Source organism: Heloderma suspectum, chromosome 5 (assembly GCF_057233095.1).
Source record: "Heloderma suspectum isolate Gila_16-S chromosome 5, 16-S_ref, whole genome shotgun sequence".
NCBI lineage: Eukaryota > Metazoa > Chordata > Lepidosauria > Squamata > Helodermatidae > Heloderma > Heloderma suspectum.
This window is the reverse complement of record NC_139462.1, coordinates 194,236,492-194,255,379: the sequence shown is the minus strand read 5'-3', so window position 1 is coordinate 194,255,379 and position 18,888 is coordinate 194,236,492. Positions and strand designations below refer to the sequence as shown.

Sequence of the window (18,888 nt, the reverse complement as noted above, 5' to 3'; positions counted from 1 at the left end):
TTGTTTCTCCAAAACCTCTGGGCAACCCATCCTGGACTCATTCCCAAGGACGAAATAAAGGCCAACAAAACTTATCCGCTAGATATGGCTCATCCACCATGTCAAGGGGATACAGGAACCAATTCTGACACTAACCTTTTGTTGGTGGGCGGTCGTCTTGCCAGCTACACCAACAGATGGCTGGCCATCACCTCAGATCGTTGGGTCCTGGAGACTCTTTGCTCAGGTCTGCATCTGGAGCTGATATTTTGACCTCACCACTATCTTTTCCCATCATCAGCCCCAGCAAATCCAGCCAAGAGGGAGATGGTGAAATTGGCCCTCCACCTTCTATTAGATATCGCTGCAGTGGAACTGTTTCCTCTAGAAGTGAAGGGATTAAGGCTCTATTCACACTTCTTTACAGTCTCAAAGGAAGATGGATCCACCAAAGCTGTCTTGATTCTCAAGTTTCTCAACCACTTCATCTGTTACCGCTGATTCCAGATGTAGACTCTTCTTTCTCAATCAAATAAGCTCTTTGCCTAGGAGACTTCATGACTTCAGTGGACCTCAGAGAAGCCTATCTCCATGTTCCTATCTTCAAGCATTGGTGCTACCTCCATTTTGCCTTTGAAGGGTCCCATTTTCCATATAGAGCCATGCCTTTGGGCCTAAGTTCAGGTCCCAGGGTATTTACAAAGATCATGGTCACTTTGGTGGCACATTTTCACATCACATCTTCACATGCAAGGGATCTCAGTATACCCTTACCGCGATGATCTCTCATCCATTCAGCCTCCTGGCATCAGGCAGTGGATGACCTGGCATGAATCAAGGACTTCGGTTTTTTGGTCAACAATCAAAAAGTCATTTGCTCCCCTCTCATATAGTACTCTACTTGGGGACCTTAATAGACATGCAAGTAGGGATCATGGCTGTCTCTCCAGAGACGTTCTCCAAAATTCAAGCTGCAGTCAAATTGGTTTGCTTCAAGAAGTCAGCTGACTTCATGCTTCTAAAGAAGGTTTGGACCTCATGGTGTCAACATTCCAAGTAACTCCTTGGGCAAGATTTCATTCTCATCCCTTACAATGGGCCCTGCTTCCTTTCCAAAATAACATAGCTTCATGATGTCACTTGAACATTCATCTGTCCAGGACTGTTTGAGCCTCCTTCTACTGGTGGCTTCTCCGTCCTGTTCTGGAGAGGGGTCCCCTTCCAGGATCCCCCCCCCAAAAAAACAGTGACTACATCAGATGCCAGCTTTTCTGGTTGGGGAGCTCTGTGCAAGGGGAGGATGGTTCAAGGAACCTGGTCCTGGCGGGAGTTGCGACTTCTTATCAACCTATTAGAACTCCAGGTGGCCAGGCTAGCAGTTCAACATTTCATGCAAATACTTCCTCTCAGATTGGTCTTCATCCAGGCAGACAGTGTTACAGCCAAAGGCACACATCAACCATCAGAGAGGAATCAAGTCTCCAGACCTCTAAGTAGAGGCAGACTCCCTCCTTCTTTGGGTGGAACATCACCTAGGATCCATCTCTGTGTAATACCTAAGTGGGGGACAGAATACTCAGGCCAACTGGCTAAGCAGGAAATTAAACCAAGGAGAATGGATGCTTCACCCAGAAATCTTTGAAGAGATAGTCTCCTGTTTCAGGAGAGTCCAGGTGTTCCTGTTTGCATCAGAAGCCAATCACCAGGACAGCAGGTTCTTCTCCCATTATGCATCTCCAACAGCGGAGATGACAGATGCCCTGTCTTCTCCATGACCGACTAGGCTTCTATATGCTTTTCTGCCGCTCCCTCTTCTCTCCAGGGTTCTGTGGAGGTGAGGAAAGAAAAGGCGAGACTCATTCTAGTGGCTCCCTTTTTTGGCCACAAAGACCCTGGTTTCCCAACCTGATCAATCTGGCAGTGTCTCTTCCTTGGCCCCTCCTTCTGTAGGACAACCTGTTATCTCAAGGCCATCTCCTTCACCCAAACCTTGTGTGGCTTCAGTTACATGTCTGGAAATCAAACTGAAAAGTTTTGCCAAAGCAGACCTATCCGCTATGGTAATAGAGATTATATTGGCCTCTAGGAGACATCTACCCACAGAATTTACCAGAGTACGTGGAAGATTTTCTCCACTTGGTGTACTAGGAAAAGGATTTGGGGCTCAAAATGCCAGAATCTCAGATTTTTTAGCATTTCTGCAAGATGGTTTGGCTATGGATCTCAAGTCTAATATGCTTAAGCATCAGGCTTTCACACTATCTACTCTTTTATCAAAAAACACAGATAGGTCCATCGGCAATCCTCCTTTTCTTAAACACTTCCTGTACAGAGCTTTTTCAAAGTCACCTCCAGTTCAACATCCTTTCCCTTCCTGGGATCTCCATAAAGTACTTTCAGCACTTCAGATGCCACCCTTCTAGCCCCTGAAATCAGTATCTCTCCGACGGCTCTCTTCCAAGATTTTATTATTGGTGGCCAATAATGGGTCAAGCTTTGGTATGTCCCACCTGATGTACTGTTTACATGCACAAGAGAAAACACCATTGGTCACTTACCCATAAAAGGGATTTCTTTGTGCAAGTAAAACAGTATATCAGGACCACACCCCACATTTAGATTCTGTTATGGCTGTTTCTGTTGGTGTGGATTAATTGTCTTACTTTGTCACACTTGGTTTCTTTCCAAGCTCTGTCTGCAGAGAGTGTGAGATGTCCTGTTTTTCTTGTTTGTGTTTCGCTGTTCTCACTGATCCTAGTACTTCCTGAGCTTTTCATCGTAAACTGAGCTTCAAAAGTGGGAAAGACAGTTAAAAGATTTAAATGGAGCAGTGATTTTGCCTTTGACCACTAGGTGTTGCATAAGACCCACCTGATGTACTGTTTTACACATGCACAAAGAAATCCCTTTTACAGGTAAGTGACCAACGGTCTTTTTACTTACAAAAAAGCATTTCAAAAGGATCTTCATCATTTGATCTAGAGAAAATTCCTTGTATTCCTTTTAATACAGTAGGTTTTTCCATGAAGCTATATTTCTGAAATAGTACTAATTTTAGTTGTTTTACTTTTTGTATGTTGGATGTGTGGCAGATGTCTGAAGCTATTTTGCTGTATTTCCCGTAAAAAGAGGGAGTCGTGACCAATCTGGAAATCATATTGACACATCTACACCCAGGCACCATCTGGAACCAGTGTATCTTCAGAAATCTGAAATTGCTTCTCTTTAAACTAGCAGTAATAATCTGGGAAAGATGTGAAGAACTCATGGGTTGTTCTCAGCAAATTATCTTCATTCTTGATAAGGGACCATATCCAGTTAAAAACTGAAAATAATGTATTGTATATTATCAGTCAGAAAATAGTGTTTTATTAAGTGAAATTTACTGTAGTTACAGAAGACCCTTCTTTCCTGAGAAGGTTGCACCAATGTTCCTTTTTACCTTTATAAAGCACCCAGGACATTGGTGCCTTCGGTTTTTGAATGTTACTGTGGTATGAATACTAGAGCCCTTTCAAGGGCCCTACATCATTGTCTAGCTTGAGAACTGGCAATATACAGTACAGACAGGGATATTTTAGAGCCTGCCTCCCATCTGATATGATATTCACTGCCATAAGGAAGCTGAACCAAGATATCTCTTCCTGGCTATTGCCACACCTCAGAGATCTGCTCTTCTTCCCTAATTCCTACAGTAGTTCTTGAATTAGCCTGTGAGGTCTGTTCTGAGATAGGGTTAGATACTTCTTAGTCAGCGAGGGAATGGAGCAGGGAGGAAATAGTTAACTCCTACTTCTGTAGAAGGCTGGGCCAATTACATCAAAGTTGTGTACGACAGGAAGGGGAGGAATCCCCTCGCAGTCTTGGCTCTGCCTCCTACAGAACAGCAGGGTTAATTGTTCTCTCCAATTTTCTTTGGAAGCATAGGCCTTTTTTCTCTTTCTATCACCTTTCCATCAGTTCTTAGACAGGAGTGTTAGGTTTTTCTTATAATCTAGGTTGGGCTTCCATTGTGGGGGTGAGTGAGACTGTCTTTCAGCCCCCATGCTTCCCCTCCTCTCTCTCATTTTCACCTCAGACTTTGCCTCATTTAAAAAAAAAATTCTGGGGGGTGGTGGCTATTGTTGCCCATGGGAGTCCACCCTGAGCGTGTTCATAACCATGGGAACGCTTCATAACCACAGTCCTACCAGGTCTCTCAGTGTTTTCCCTCATTGATGGAAGGGCTGTCCCTTAATACTGCTAGTTTTACTAGCGTGCACAGGGCTCTGGCCAGGTAAGACTGCCACTTCAGATGCCTCACCTCTGTGGAATTGGTGATAACCATCCACATATCTCTCCTTTGGACATGGCAAGTAAAGTTACGCTACAGGTGGCGGAGGAGGAGAGATCTCCTGCATGTGGGAAATCTCTCTACATGGGGGATGACAGGAGCAACCACATGTGGGGCTCAGCAGAGCCCAAGAGAGGGTACTGTTCCATCATCTTCAGGCCCTTGTTTCAGGCTTGCCAGCAACAGGCAAACTAGCCTGGACTCCAGCAAATAGCCTGAACTTAAACAAGCAGAAGGTACATGAAGCAGCCACAGCACTAGCCAGACCATTAGCAAAGGTATCATAGAATCATAGAATAGTAGGGTTGGAAGGGGCCTACAAGGCCATCAAGTCCAACCCCCTGCTCAATGCAGGAATCCAAGTCAGAGCACCCCTGACAGATGGCTGTCCAGCCTCATCTTGAATGCCTCCAGTGTGGGAGAGCCCACTACCTCCCTAGTGAATTGGTTCCATTGTCCTATTGCTCTAACAGTCAGGAAGGTTTTCCTGATGTTCAGCCGGAATCTAGCTTCCTGTAACTTGAGCCCATTATTCCGTGTCCTGCACTCTGGGATGATCAAGAAGAGATCCTGGCCTTCCTCTCTGTGACAACCTTTCAAGTACTTGAAGAGTGCTATCATATCTCCCCTCAGTCTTCTCTTCTCAAGGCTAAACATGCCCAGTTCTTTCAGTCTCTCCTCATAGGGCTTTGTTTCCAGTCCCCTGATCATCTTTGTTGCCCTCCTCTGAACCCTCTCCTGTTTGTCTGCATCCTTCTTAAAATGTGGTGCCCAGAACTGGACACAGTGCTCCAGATGAGGCCTAACCAGTGCTGAGATGAGGGCTAACCAGTGCGGAGTAGAGAAGTCACACAGCCTCAAACAAAAGTGGAATAGATGCCGCCCTTCTTCATCATCTGATGAGTCTTCTACCTCCTCTACTGCCTCTACTTCACCCCCTAGTTACAAAAAGGGAGGGAAGGTTGTAAAAAAGAGCAAGCACCATCATTATACACCGCCTTGGGTTCATTACGTGCACCGCTTTGGGTTCCTTAAGGAGGGAGAAAGGCGAGATACAATTGTAATAAATAATAAATTCATCGTGCCTTTTCCTTGTTGGTTTCATAATATCATACAAGGAGAGTGGAAAGATCCAGGTGGGTCCAGGTCATATAACCTACCCACTCAGACTATGAGGTAACAGCATTGTCTATCCATGCTGCCACTGTAACCTCAATATTATTTATTCATTTCATTTCTATAGCACCCAATAGCCAAAGCTCACTGGGCAGTTAAAAAAAAATTAAAAACCACAAAACGCAGCATAAAACAATATAAAATATGAAAGCTTAAAACCACAATATAACAGTACAACCAGGATAAAACCTAGCAGCAATGCAGAGATTTAAAATGCAGATTTAAAACACCAAAGCTAAAAGGCTAGGACGCTAAAATGCTAAAGTACTGGGAGAATAAAAAGGTCTTCAATTGGCACCAGAAGGACTACAATGTAGGTGTCAGGCAAACTTCTCTAGGGAGCTCGTTCCACAGCCAGGGTGCCACAGCAGAAAAGGCCCTCTTCCTGATAGCCACCCATCTCATTTCCTTTGGCATGGTCTTATGAAAAAGGACCACTGAGGATGATTTTAGGGTCCAGGCAGGCTCATATGGGAGCAGTCAATCCTTCAGATAACCTGGCCCCAAGCCATTAAGGGCTTTGAATGTTAATACCAGCACTTTGAATCAGGCCCGGAAATGGATTGGTAGCCAGTGCAGCTGGAAAAGTACTGGCGTAATGTGATCTTGTTGGCCATTCCCTGTTAACAGTCTTGCTGCCCTATTTTGGACTAGCTGAATTTTTGGACCATTTTCAAAGGCAGCCCCATGTATAACGTATTGCAGTAATCCAGATGAGAGGTTATCAGAGCATGGATAACTAGCTAGGCTATCTCTGTCCAGATAAGGGCATAGTTGGTATACCAGCCTAAGCTGATAAAAAGTGATCCATGCCACTGAGTTCACCTGTGCCTCAAGTGACAGTTCTGGGTCCAAGAGCACCCCCAAACTACGAACCTTATTCTTTAGAGGGAGTGCAACCCCCTCCAGAACGGGTTGAACATCACCTAGCCGGGCAGACGAACCACCCACTAACAGTACCTCCGTCTTGTCTGGATTGAGTTTCAGTTTATTGGCCCTCATCCAGTCCATTACCGTGCCCAGGCACTGATTCAGAACAGCCGCTGCCTCACCTGGGTTTGATGAAAAAGAGAGGTAGAGCTGGGTGTCATCCACATATTGATGGCACCTCAGCCCACCCCTCTGGATAACCTCCCCCAGCGGTTTCATGTAGATGTTGAACAACATAGGGTATAGATAATGATGATGATGATGATGATAATAATTTATACCCCGCCTTTTTCCCGGTAGTGGGACACAATGCGGCTTACAAAAATTAAAACATATACGATTAAAACATATGAAAATATACAAAAGTTAAAATGTAATTAAACAACAATACAATTAAAATTGTATTAAAATATTAAAGCAGCATTTTAAAACAGCATTTTAGCAACTTACCCCCAGGTTCCAACTATGTCCCAAAGGCCTGCTGGAACAAGAATGTTTTACCCTGGCTCCAGAAACACATCAAGGAGGGAGCCATCTTAGCCTCCCTAGGAAGGGTGTTCCACAGCTGTGGGGCAGCCACCGAGAAGGCCCTCTCCCGTGTTCCCACCAAACATGCCAGTGACAGTGGTGGGACTGAGAGAAGGGCCTCGCCAGAAGATCTCAGAACATGGGCAGGTTCATAAGGGAGGATACAGTCTTTCAAATAACCTGGACCGGAGCTGTGTAGAGCTTTATAAGTCAAAGCCAGCACTTTGAATTGTTCCCAGAAACAGACTGGAAGCCAGTGAAGCTGTTTTAACAAGGGAGTTGTATGCTCCCTGTAGGCAGCCCCAGTCAGCAGTCTGGCAGCAGCTCTTTGAACCAGCTGCAGTTTCCGAACACTCTTCATAGGCAGCCCCATGTAGAGCATGTTGCAGTAATCGAAATGGGATGTAACTAAGGCATGTGTCACCGTGGCCAGATCAGACACTTCCAGGAATGGGCGCAGTTGGTGCACTAGTTTTAACTGTGCAAAGACACTCCTGGCCACCACTGAAGCCTGAGCATTTAGGCTCAGGGCTGAATCCAGGAGCACCCCCAAACTGCAAACCTGAGTCTTCAGGCGGAGTGCAACCCCATCCAATGCAGGCTGAATCCCTATTCCCTGATCTGCCTTTTGACTGACCAGGAGCACCTGTGTCTTGTCTGGATTAAGTTTCAATTTGTTCTCCCTCATCCAGTCCATTACTGATGCCAATCACTGGTTAAGTACAGAAACAGCTTCCTTGGAATCTGGTGGAAAGGAGTCATCAGCTGGGCGTCATCAGCATATTGGTGGCACTGAACTCCAAAACTCTGGACAACCTCTCCCAGTGGTTTCATGTAGATATTAAATAGCATGGGGGACAGAACAGAACACTGAGGGACCCCACAAGCTAACAGCCATGGAGTCAAACAGGCATCCCCCAACACCACCGTCTGAGTTCGCCACGCTAGGAAGGAATGGAGCCACTGTAAAACAGTACCTCCATTCCAGCGAGGCGTCCCAGAAGAATACCATGGTCGATGGTATCGAACGCTGCTGAGAGGTCCAGCAGAACTAACAGAGACACACTCCCTCTGTCCAGTTCCTGGTGTAGGTCATCCACCAAGGCGACCAAAGCTTTCTCCGTCCCATACCCAGGTCTGAAACCAGATTGAAATCGATCGAGTTAATCTGTTTCATCCAGGAACCCCTGCAGCTGAGAGGCCACCACACGCTCTAATACCTTGCCCAAAAATGGTACGTTAGAGACTGCACGATAGTTATCTAGTATGGTGGGATTCAGGGAAGGCTTCTTCAACAGAAGTCTCACAACTGCCACTTTTAAGCATAATGGAACAATGCCTTGTTCCAGAGAGGCATTAACCACTCCCGTTGTCCACTCAGCCAATCCTCCTCTGGCCTTTTTAATAATCCAGGAGGGGCAAGGATCCAGCATACATGTGGTGGCTCTCACCACTCCAAGGATCTTCTCCACATCCTCAGGTTGCACAAATTGAAAAGAATTCATCAACACTGAACAAGCAGGAGCCAAAGTGACATCCACAGGATCTGCATCAACTACAGCATCCAAGTCAGAATGGATCCAGGCGATTTTATCAGCAAAGTGCTGGGTAAATTGTTCACAGTGGGCTGTTGAGTGGTCAGAATTTTCATCACATGGGCCAGGATGTAGAAGGCCCCTGACCACGCGAAACAGCTCTGCTGGCTGGCTCCCTGCAGAGGCAGTGGTGGCAGAAAAGAAAGACTTCTTTGCTGCCCTCACTGCCATGGCGTAGGCTTTCAGATAAGCTCTAGCCTGTGTTCGGTCGGACTCGTTCTGAGTTTTCTGCCAATGTCGCTCTAGTCTCCATCTCATTCACTTCATCGCCACCAGTTCCCTAGAGAACCAGGGTGCTGGTTGGGCTCCACTCTGTGAGAGGGGATGCTCAGGAGCAATTGTGCCCACCACCCTAGCCGTTTCCCTATTCAAGAGATCAGCCAGGGCATCGACAGAATCGCCTGCGGAGGCATCAGGAAAATCCCCAAGAGCCGTCAGGAAACCATCCAGATCCATCAGCCTCCTGGGGCGGACCAACTTAATAGGTCCCCCACCCCTGTAGAAGCACTGAGTTCCAGTGAGTCTAAACCCCACTAAGTAGTGATCTGTCCATGACAACGGAACAACAGAAAGTTCCTCCACCCAAACAGAGCCCTGTGGAACCCCATGGAATAATTGCCAAGGCACAGAACAATAATCCCCCAGCACCACCTTCTGGAATCGACCATCCAAGTAGGAGCAGAACCACTGCGGTGCAGTGCCTCCTACTCCCAACCTAGACAACCTATCCAGAAGGATACCATGGTCGATGGTATCAGAAGCTGCTAAGAGGTCCAGGAGAATCAACAGGGTCTCACTCCCCCTGTCCCTCTCCCAGCAGAGTTCATCCCACAGGGCAACCAAGGCAGCTTCTGTTCCAAAACCAGGCTTGAAGCCCAACTGAAATGGATCTAGATAATCCATTTCATTCAAGAGTGCCTGGAGTTGTCCTGCAACCACCCGGTCAAGCACCTTGCCCAGGGAAGGGGTGTTGGCCACCGGCCTACAGTTGTTAACAGGCTTAACAGTTAACAGTTGGGGCCCAGGTTAGGCTTTTTTAGGAGTGGCCTGATTACTGCTTCTTTTAAAGAGTCCAGCACCACTCCCTCTTTCAAGGAGGAATTTACAACCTCCTGGACCCAGCCAGACATCCCCTCCTTGTTTGATGTAATGAGCCATGAAGGGCAAGGGTCGAGTACACAGGTGGTCAACTGGACTTGGCCAAGCACCTTGTCCACATCCTTGGGCTTCAAAAACTGAAACTCAGCCAATAAAACTGGACCAGACAGCTCTCTGGACACCTCTACTAATGGAACTGCATTGGTGTCTAATTCATGACGAATCTGAGTGACTTTATCTTCAGTGCCATGCAAACTTGTCACAGCGTGCTATGGAGGGTTCCACAGTGTCTCTCCCTGGACCAGAATGTAACTGGCTGCGAACCACTCGGAAAAGCTCCACTGGATGACACTGAGAAGATGCAATGCTGGTGGAAAAGAACTGTCTCTTTGTACCCTCACCGCCACAGAGTAAGCTCGATAATGAGCTCTAACCTGTGTTCGGTCAGACTCAGCATGAGTTTTCCTCCACTTGCATTCTAGCTGTCTCCGCTCTTGCTTCATTGCCCTCAGCTCGGGTGTATACCAAGGGGCTGGCCAAGCTCTGCTCAGAGGGAGAGGGCACTTGGGCGTGATCATGTCAACCACCTGAGTTATCTCTGCATTCCACAAAGCGACCTGGGCTTTGACAGGAGCACCAGCCATACCAGCAGGAAAATCCCCCAGAGCCCTCTGGAATCCATCAAAATCCATTAGCCTCCGGGGGCGGACCATTTTAATAGGTCCCTCACCCTTGCAGAGGGGGAAGGCTGCCAAAAGTCTAAACCTCAGTAAGAAGTGATCCAACCATAACAAGGGGACAAGAGGTTGATTCCCCCACTTTCAGATCACCATCCTCCTGCCCAGTCGGGAGAACCAGATCAAGCGTGTGACCTTTTCCATGTGTTGGGCTGATGACATGTTGGGACAGCCCCATGGCTGTCATAGTGGCCATGAACTCCTGAGCTGCGCCAGATACAGCGGCCTCAGCATGGAAGTTGAGATCCCCCAGAACTATCATTCTAGGGGTCCTCGACACCAAGTCCGAGGCTACCTCCTTCAGCTCAGGCAGGGAGTCTGATGGGCAGCGGGGTCGGCTGTACACCAGCAGATTCCCTAATTTGTCCCGGGTACCCAACACAAGGTACAGATGCTCAAGATCCTCACTCGAATGAACAGAAAGCCTAGAGAGGGAGATCAAATGCCTATAGACCAATAATTGCAAGAACATTGGTTATGTGGGCACAGTCCTTAATTTCCAAGGTGCCATCCCAATCAAAGTATTTTAGAGAAGGGCTCAATAAACTGGCCAGGGCAACCAAGTTCTTGGCAAATTCCTTGGTAGATGGCCAGTATTTGGCCAGGGCCAGGGCTGCAGGGGTGATGATGCACCGAACCCTCTGGCTATGCCAGTGGTAAGTAGACTTACAGTCTAAGGTTAACCACTCTATTAAACCTTTTAAAGGAGGAAAACTTTTTGGAGAATCTCTGGATCTTCTAACTGAGACAAAGGAAAGGAAGGAAATCCTACTATCTGTGACAAAGAAGGATGAGGCCAAGCATGGGATGAAATCAATTTTAGACCTGAAATTCTTCAAACGATTTTTAATAGTGAAAGCAGTGCAACCTGGAGACTTTTTAATGTCCATCGAGCTGATGGAGGCATATCTACATGTGCCAATCAGGCCAGCCCACAAGTGATATCTACATTTCCAGTATGACACTAAACAATATCAGTACAAGGCTCTTCCCTTGGGTTTTTCCTCCGCCCCCTAGGTGTTCACTGAAATCATGGTGGCCCTTGTGGCATACCTCAGTGTCCATGGAATTCACTTTTACCCTTATTTAGATGACCTACTCATCAGATAGCCAACTCAGTAGGGCAGAGGAGGATCTAAGGAAAACCTTGACCATCAGATCATGTTTTCATAGTGAACATATCCAAGAGTCACCTCTTGTCAACACAACGTCTACAATGCTTAGGTGGGATTTTGGCCACCCAACAAAAGAAACATTTCCTATTGCGGAAACAGATGACAAACATGTTGGACACTGGCCTCCACAAGAATGTCAAGCTGCCCAACTCTCATGAGCCTCACATGCCTTCAAGGCTTGGTGATTGCAGCCATTGATTCAGTGCCCCAGACATGGTTCCACTCCAGGAGCCTACAATGGCTTCTCCTCAAATTTAAGGACCAAGCAACGTTGAGAAAGGATATAAGGCTCACACCAATTCCCTCTCTTGGTTGTCACACTGGAAAAACTTTTCTCAAGGCAATAATCTAGAGGAACCACCCCAAATCCAAGTGATGACAGCTTGATGGGTTGGGGAGCACACTGCTGCTCAAAGTTTGCACACAGCTCCTGGTCACAGGAGGAGAAAGCACATCTCATGAACTGGCAGGAGTTGAGGGCCATATCGCTTGCACTACTTTTTCAGTATTAGTGTGTCAGAAACATCTCTTATTATGCATGTAGACTGCAGAAGCCCACATGACACACCAGGGTGGGATTAGATCCAGCAACTTGCAAAAGGAGGCTGTATTATTTCTCCCCTGGGCAGAAAAGAATTTGGCCTTGATCACAGTGGAGTACATACAGGGAATGCTCAACATACAAACTGAGCAGAGAGAAAGTAGACTAGGACAAGTAGGCCCTACATCCCAAAGTATTTTGGTTCCTAACCCAATGCTGGACTCTCCCGATCATAGACCTATTCGCCACAAGGGAAAACGCAAAGATAAAATTATTTCCGTCCCACCATCAGGATCATCATGCTGTCTCAGTGAACACCCTGCATTAAGTTTGGCCAACAGTTCTCCTATATGCTTTTCCATTGTTTCCCTTGATTGCAAGAATGCTGCACAAGATCAGGCTTCTGGGAGCAGAGGTGTTAATGATTGCTCGGCACTAGCCCAGGAGGCCCTTGTTCTCAGACCTGGTGAGCCTCAGTGTGTCCTCTCCTTGAAGACTGCCAGCACGACTAGATCTGATCTTCCAGGGGCCAATCCTCCACCTGAATTTCAAGTGGCCCAACTCTGTGCATGGAACTTGAGAGGGAGCAACTCCTAAATGATGACCTGCCACACAAGGTAGTGGATACAGTCCTTGCATCACAAAAGTTGTCAGCATCTAAGATATATGGGCTGACCTAGAAGGTGTTCTGTTGATGGTGCAAGCAACTCGGGCTGACTCCAGAGATACTCTCAATTGCAGAGGTCCTCAGTTTCCTTCAAGAGAAGGAAACCTTTCCTTTCTTTCCTTCAAGAAAGATCTGGCACTAGCCATGCTCAAGAGACAAGTGATGGCATTGGGCACAGTGTTTTGCCTAGGAGGCCGACAATCCCCTCTTTCCTGTAGGTAAAACACTTCCTGTGGGGAGTAATTCACATTTCTCCACCATTGGTTCCCCTCACCCCCCAGGATCTGGCAAAAATCCTCAAGGCATTAATGGGCTCACCTTTTGAACCACTCCACAAGATCCCTCTGCACATTCTCACCTGGAAGGTAACCTTCCTAGTAGCATTAACTTCAGCCAGGTGGGTAGGGGACTTAGGTGCATTGTCTATGCACATGGACCTTCGTTCTATCCTACAGGATGGGGTAGTTTTGAGATGTGACCTGGGATTCATGCCAAAGGTGAAGTCCATCTTTCATCACAGTCAGGAAATGGTCCTGCCTGAATTATGACCCAAACCTTCTTATCTGAAGGAAAAGATCTGGCACAAGCTAAACATGCACAGGGCTCTGAGGATTTATCTGAAGCGCACTGTGGCATCATGACATGCAGAGGTACATTTTGTCTTTTACAAGCCAGCAGCCCAGGGGAAGAAAGCCACACATTCCACCATCAGCAGATGGGTAAGGGAATGCATAACACTGGTATACCCTTCACAATATCAGAACCCTCCAGTACATATTACAGCACATTCTGTCAGACGTGCAGCATCTATAGCTGCACTACAAACCAATGCACCACTGGAAGACATTTGTAAGGCTGGTGTCCACGTTCATATGCCACTATAAAATTGACAAGTTTGCTTCCGCCAAGGCACCCTTTGGACATCGAGTCCTACAGCAGGTCTTATAATCGTGACCCACCCTACTTGGGATATGGCTCTTGTATATCCCTTTCTTCCCTGCTCTACTCCCTTGCTGACCTAGAATGGAAAGTTGGACTTTCCATGAAATGGTGTTCTGGTCAGTGTGGTGTGGAGCAGGGAGTCCCTCCCTGTGTCACACACATAAATGGGGAGTGTGTCTTACTACAGGGGGGTGGTTTGTGCTATTTTTGCATTTGCGCAGAACATCCCCCCTTCCTGTTAGTTAGGGAATCTGCCCGATTCCCTCTACGCTATTCTGTCTATGTTGCAATCATTAATTTGGTTCTAGCAGTTATTTTGAAGTATTACAATTTTCAAGCTCTTCTGGTAGCTAATACTTCTGTCTAAGAACTCATGGAAAGGTGATAGAGAGAAAAGGCCTATGCTCCCAAAGAAGCTGAGAGCAAATGATTAACCCTGCTCTTCTGTAGGAGGCAGAGCCAAGACTGAGAGGGGGTTCCTCCCGTTCCTGTGGAATTTGATGTGATTGGCCCTGCCTTTTATGGAAGTGAGAGTTGACCCTTTCTTAACACTGTGCAGTGCAGAGGGATCCTCCCATTGTGCAAGTGCTCACAAGCATTTGTTATGCTGCTTTCAGGTATTGCAGGAAAAAGGTAACCATAGCTTGGGATATCCTTTTTGATTTGTCCTTCTGTACCTCCATCAGCTCTTTGGAAACATACTTGGGCGTCTTAGCAAAACATAATTGATGTTTTCTAAAATTAAACTTATTTATTGAATTTTGCTTTCTTGCCCTGATTAAGAACTCATCTCCCTTAATCTGAGGTGTTTCAGGGTTGTTGTTTTTTAAGTAGTTCAATCTTCACAATTTAAAGCCTTGGATTAATTTTTCAGGGAGTGTCTGGGTGAAGCACATGAACCTTGTGACTGTGAAACATGGAAAAACTGGCTGCAGAAGATAACAGAAATGAAACCCGAAGAGCGTAAGAATGGCCATTATGGTCTTCTGTGTTCAATTTGTAGAAATTCTGTGTGATTATGTAATATAAAATTATTATGTACAAGTAAAGAAAAATAGGCTATTTCCAGAACAGAGAGCTTGACCACCTAAGGGGAATGTGGACAAGCTGAGAGATGATATGAGTAGTGAGGAGAAGCTGTGGGTTCTCAAATCTGTCTAATCAGATGAAGTGGACTTAATAATGCACAGGTAAGCAGCAGAGGATTTGAATTGATTTTGGCTGGTTGGGCAAACTTTTCTGCAGAGCATGGCTTGCCTTATTATTATTGAGACATCTGAACTTCTGATTTGACTGCTTTGGGTAAAAGGTTTTGAAATGTTAAGACTTAAAATCAATATTCACAAGGGGTAGGATCCAGATATAGTCATATGCAACTGGGCTGGTGTTCCCTTCCCCCTCCTCCCCACTGCAGCCCCTCCAGCCACCTGAAAATGTTTCATTTAGGGTTGGGGGACCCTGTTGAATGGGGTGAGCTGTGGTGCAGGGGTAGGGGGATCCCCCCAAATCAGGAAGAGACACTTTTCATGAGCAGAGGCCCTTCTATCAGTGGAAGGCAGATCCTGGATCCAACCCCTGAAATCATAATGAATAGCACAGGCCTAAGTTAGAAACAGTTTAATTATGACAAAATAAACAAGATGTGGCTTTGTTTAGGTTATACTGAAGCAGCAGAAATTAATGACTGAAAAGGAATGAATCTGGTATCCATGAGTTACTGTAGGGTACAAGTTACTATAATGTAACTATGGGGTGCTGAAACTAAAATGTAACTGGAAAAGCAAAATGTCGATGACTGTATATTAATCTACACTGAATACTGTTTCTTGCTGGGAGTTGCAGAAGCCAAATGTGATCAGTACTTTTTAATTTAGTGGAATATTTTATGGAAGTAAACAGCTTTTAAAAAAATATTTAGCAAATTACAGTCAGGGCCAGAAATACTGGAACAAGGATAACTGTTTTGGCAGTTGACCACTGTACAGCACTACATTGAAGTTGAAAGGAAACACACCCAGATGGGAGCGAAGTCAGGACTTTCACCTGTAATTCAAGGGGCTTGACAACAGTGGGGCACTAACCATTCAGGAAGTACAGCCAGTGGCATACACACACACCCATCGTTGGGGGCTCATAAGTAATGGAACGAATGGCCAACAAGCAGCTGCATGGCCAGGTGTGGCCTGTTTCCTGGGTGCCCCATGACCAATCAAGCAGATAGGTGGTTCTGAGTGTTACATTTGCATTTGGTAGCTCTTCACTGGAACTCCCAACATGAGGTCCAGAGAGGTTCCATGCGAGTGAATGAGGCCATCATTAGGCTGAGGAAACAAAATAAACCATCAGAGAGATAGCAAAAACATTGGGAGTGGCCAACACAACAGTTTGGAACATCCTGAAAAAGAAGGAATTAACTGGCAAGCTCAGCAACAGCAAAAGGCCTGGAAGACCACAAAAGACAACTGAAGTGGATGAACACAGAATTCTACTCATTTATTTATTTATTTATTTATTTATTAAATTTATTAATCGCCCATCTGGCTGGTCACCCAGCCACTCTGGGCAATGTACAACATATAATAAAACAGTTAAAAACAGTAAAATTCTACAATAAAAACATTTTCTAAACTACCCTAACCCACCCCAAATGCCTGCCTGAACAACCATGTTTTTAATGCACGGCGGAAGCTCATTAAAGTGGGGCCATGACGGAGTTCCTTAGGGAGGGAATTCCACAGAGTGGGGGCCACCACAGAAAAGGCCCTCTCCCTCGTCCCCACCAGTCTAGGTGAAGAGGAACCCTTTCACAACATCTAGCCAGGTCAAGAACGCTCTTGTGGAGGTAGGCATGTCATTGTCAACATCTCCAGTCAAGAGACGGCTTTATGAATGTAAATACAGAGGCTTCACAACAAGGTGCAAACCACTGGTAACGCTGAAGAACAGACAGGCCAGATTAGCCTTTGCCAGCAAACACCTAAAAAAGCCTGCCCAGTTCTGGAATAAGATTCTTTGGACTGATGAAACCAAGATTGTACCAGAATGATGGGAAGAGAAAAGTGTGGAGAAGGAAAGAAACGGCTCATGATCCAAAGCATACCACATCATCTGTCAAACATGGTGGAGGCAGTGTTATGGCATGGGCATGTATGGCTGCCCATAGAGCCAGGTCACTGGTGTTTATTGATGACCTGACTGCTGATCAAAGCAGCAGGATGAATTCTGAAGTGTATAGGGCTATACTTTCTGCTCAGATTCAGCCGAATGCTGCCAAACTGATAGGACACCACTTCATACTGCAGATGGATAATGACCCAAAACGTACAGCAAAAGCTACCCAAGAGTTTCTCAAGGCAAAGAAGTGGGGTGTTCTTCAATGGCCAAGTCAGTCACCTGCTCTCAACCCAATAGAGCATGCTTTTCGTTGACTGAAGACAAGACTGAAGGCAGAAAGACCCACAAACAAGCAGCAGCTGAAGGCAGCTGCAGTAAAGGCCTTTCAAAGTATCTCGAGGGAGGAAACTCAGCATTTGGTCATGTCCATGGGTTCCAGACTTCAGGCAGTCATTGACTGCAAAGGATTTTCATCCAGGTATTAAAGGCGATCCTTAAGTTTGAAATGATGTTGGTTTGTTCCAGTACTTATGAGCCCCCAACGATGGGTGTGTGTGTATGCCACTGGCTGTCCTTCCTGAATTGTTAGTGCCCCACTTTTGTCCAACCCCTTGAATTACAGCTGAAAGTCCTGACTTTGCTCCTATCTGGGTGTATTTCCTTTCAACTTCAATGTGGTGGTGTACAGAAGCCAACTGCCAAACAGTTATCCTTGTTCCAATATTTCTGGCCCTGACTGTATAAGGAAATGTTGCAACAGCTGGCAGACAGAATGCATGTGCAGCTAACCTTTGGACTGTGTGTTGTCTTTTAGTGTTTACATCCTGTTATTTGATTTATTATAGATTTTTGTAGCATCTGCTATAAAATACCGGGTTATGAAAAAATAATTGTTTGAAAAAAAATTCTCGGCCTATAAAAAGGGTTCAGGATAATTCCAATATCTTTTAAAATACCCTAATGACACACTTGGAAAATTTAGGAAATGCAGTGATGACTTTTGCTTTTAATTCAACATTATATACATAAAGTGTTAACTTTTCCATTCTCACCCTTCAAAGTTGTGGGAGTTAGTGAAGCTTACGAAGATGCTGCCAACTGCTTATGGTTACTCACAAACTCTAAGCCATGCGCCAATTGCAAATCTCCAATTCAGAAGAATGAAGGCTGCAACCATATGCAGTGTGCAAAAGTAAGCAAAGACTGTTGAAAGAATGCTGTAGTTCACATAAAAATATTAGAAATAAGGTTACTTTGTGCATTAAAAAAATACGGTTCATGGTATTCACTCTTAATTATCAGTCTCTTGCTTTATCTCAAATACTAGCTGTGTGTTAATTATTTGACAAGGTGAGAGTATCTTTTGTTTCACTCGTCCTTTCTTAACTGGTAACATAAGTAGTAGTCCCAGTCCTTTTTGAGAAGAAGTCTGATGTATGTATGTAGGTCACTTCACCTACATAGCATACTAAACATAGAGACTGAATTCAGACAATCCTCTAAATTCTCTTCCTTTTAGGGTCACACTAGACATAACATAAATTGTGTGAATGTAATCAAAGTGTGTTGGTTTTTTGCTATGTAAATAGCAGTCATGGGAAAGCCTGAGTAGCTTTGGAACTATTGGGAGTAGAGAGGGGAATTTGGGGTATACCACATTTCCCAGTACATCTCTCCATTTTGAGCACCACTTTGCTCCTCCATTTTTGGCTTCAGATGGGCTCTTCACATAGACCAAATTCAGATGGATGAGACTGGACAAGTCTCAGGGTTGGACATTTCCCCGTCCTCTGTTGTGGTCATGAGAAAGGGATTGGAAATATCAGCTTCCTAGTTTAAATTAACTGCAGTTTGGCATTATGTGCAAACCAAAGCATACTGTGGTTGGTTTATTAAAACAAGCCAAGATCAAACAGTTTGGCCTGGTTCAAGACATAACACCAAACTTCATCCATCCATATAACACTGAACTATATCCAAACTGGGACATACGTAGTTATTAATAGCTATTAGTGAAGTAAGTCCAAAAACTGGATAGATGCAATGCATAGGCTCATCTGTGAATTAGTTATA

General features: G+C 45.5%; 1 protein-coding gene and 1 pseudogene across 9 annotated transcripts in view; one reads left to right on the top strand and one right to left on the bottom strand.

The window, feature by feature from the left end:
• The window catches only part of ANKIB1 (ankyrin repeat and IBR domain containing 1), a 123,828-nt gene that overhangs the window by 79,526 nt on the left and 25,414 nt on the right, over positions 1–18,888 (top strand). For all 9 annotated transcript variants that reach the window (XM_084858869.1, XM_084858868.1, XM_084858865.1 and 6 more), the window contains 2 exons: positions 14,576–14,664; positions 17,877–18,007. In XM_084858869.1, coding sequence (XP_084714995.1) covers positions 14,576–14,664; positions 17,877–18,007 — 220 coding nt within the window. The remainder of the gene's footprint in view (positions 1–14,575; positions 14,665–17,876; positions 18,008–18,888) is intronic.
• LOC146345005 (uncharacterized) lies at positions 1,889–12,035 on the bottom strand (annotated as a pseudogene).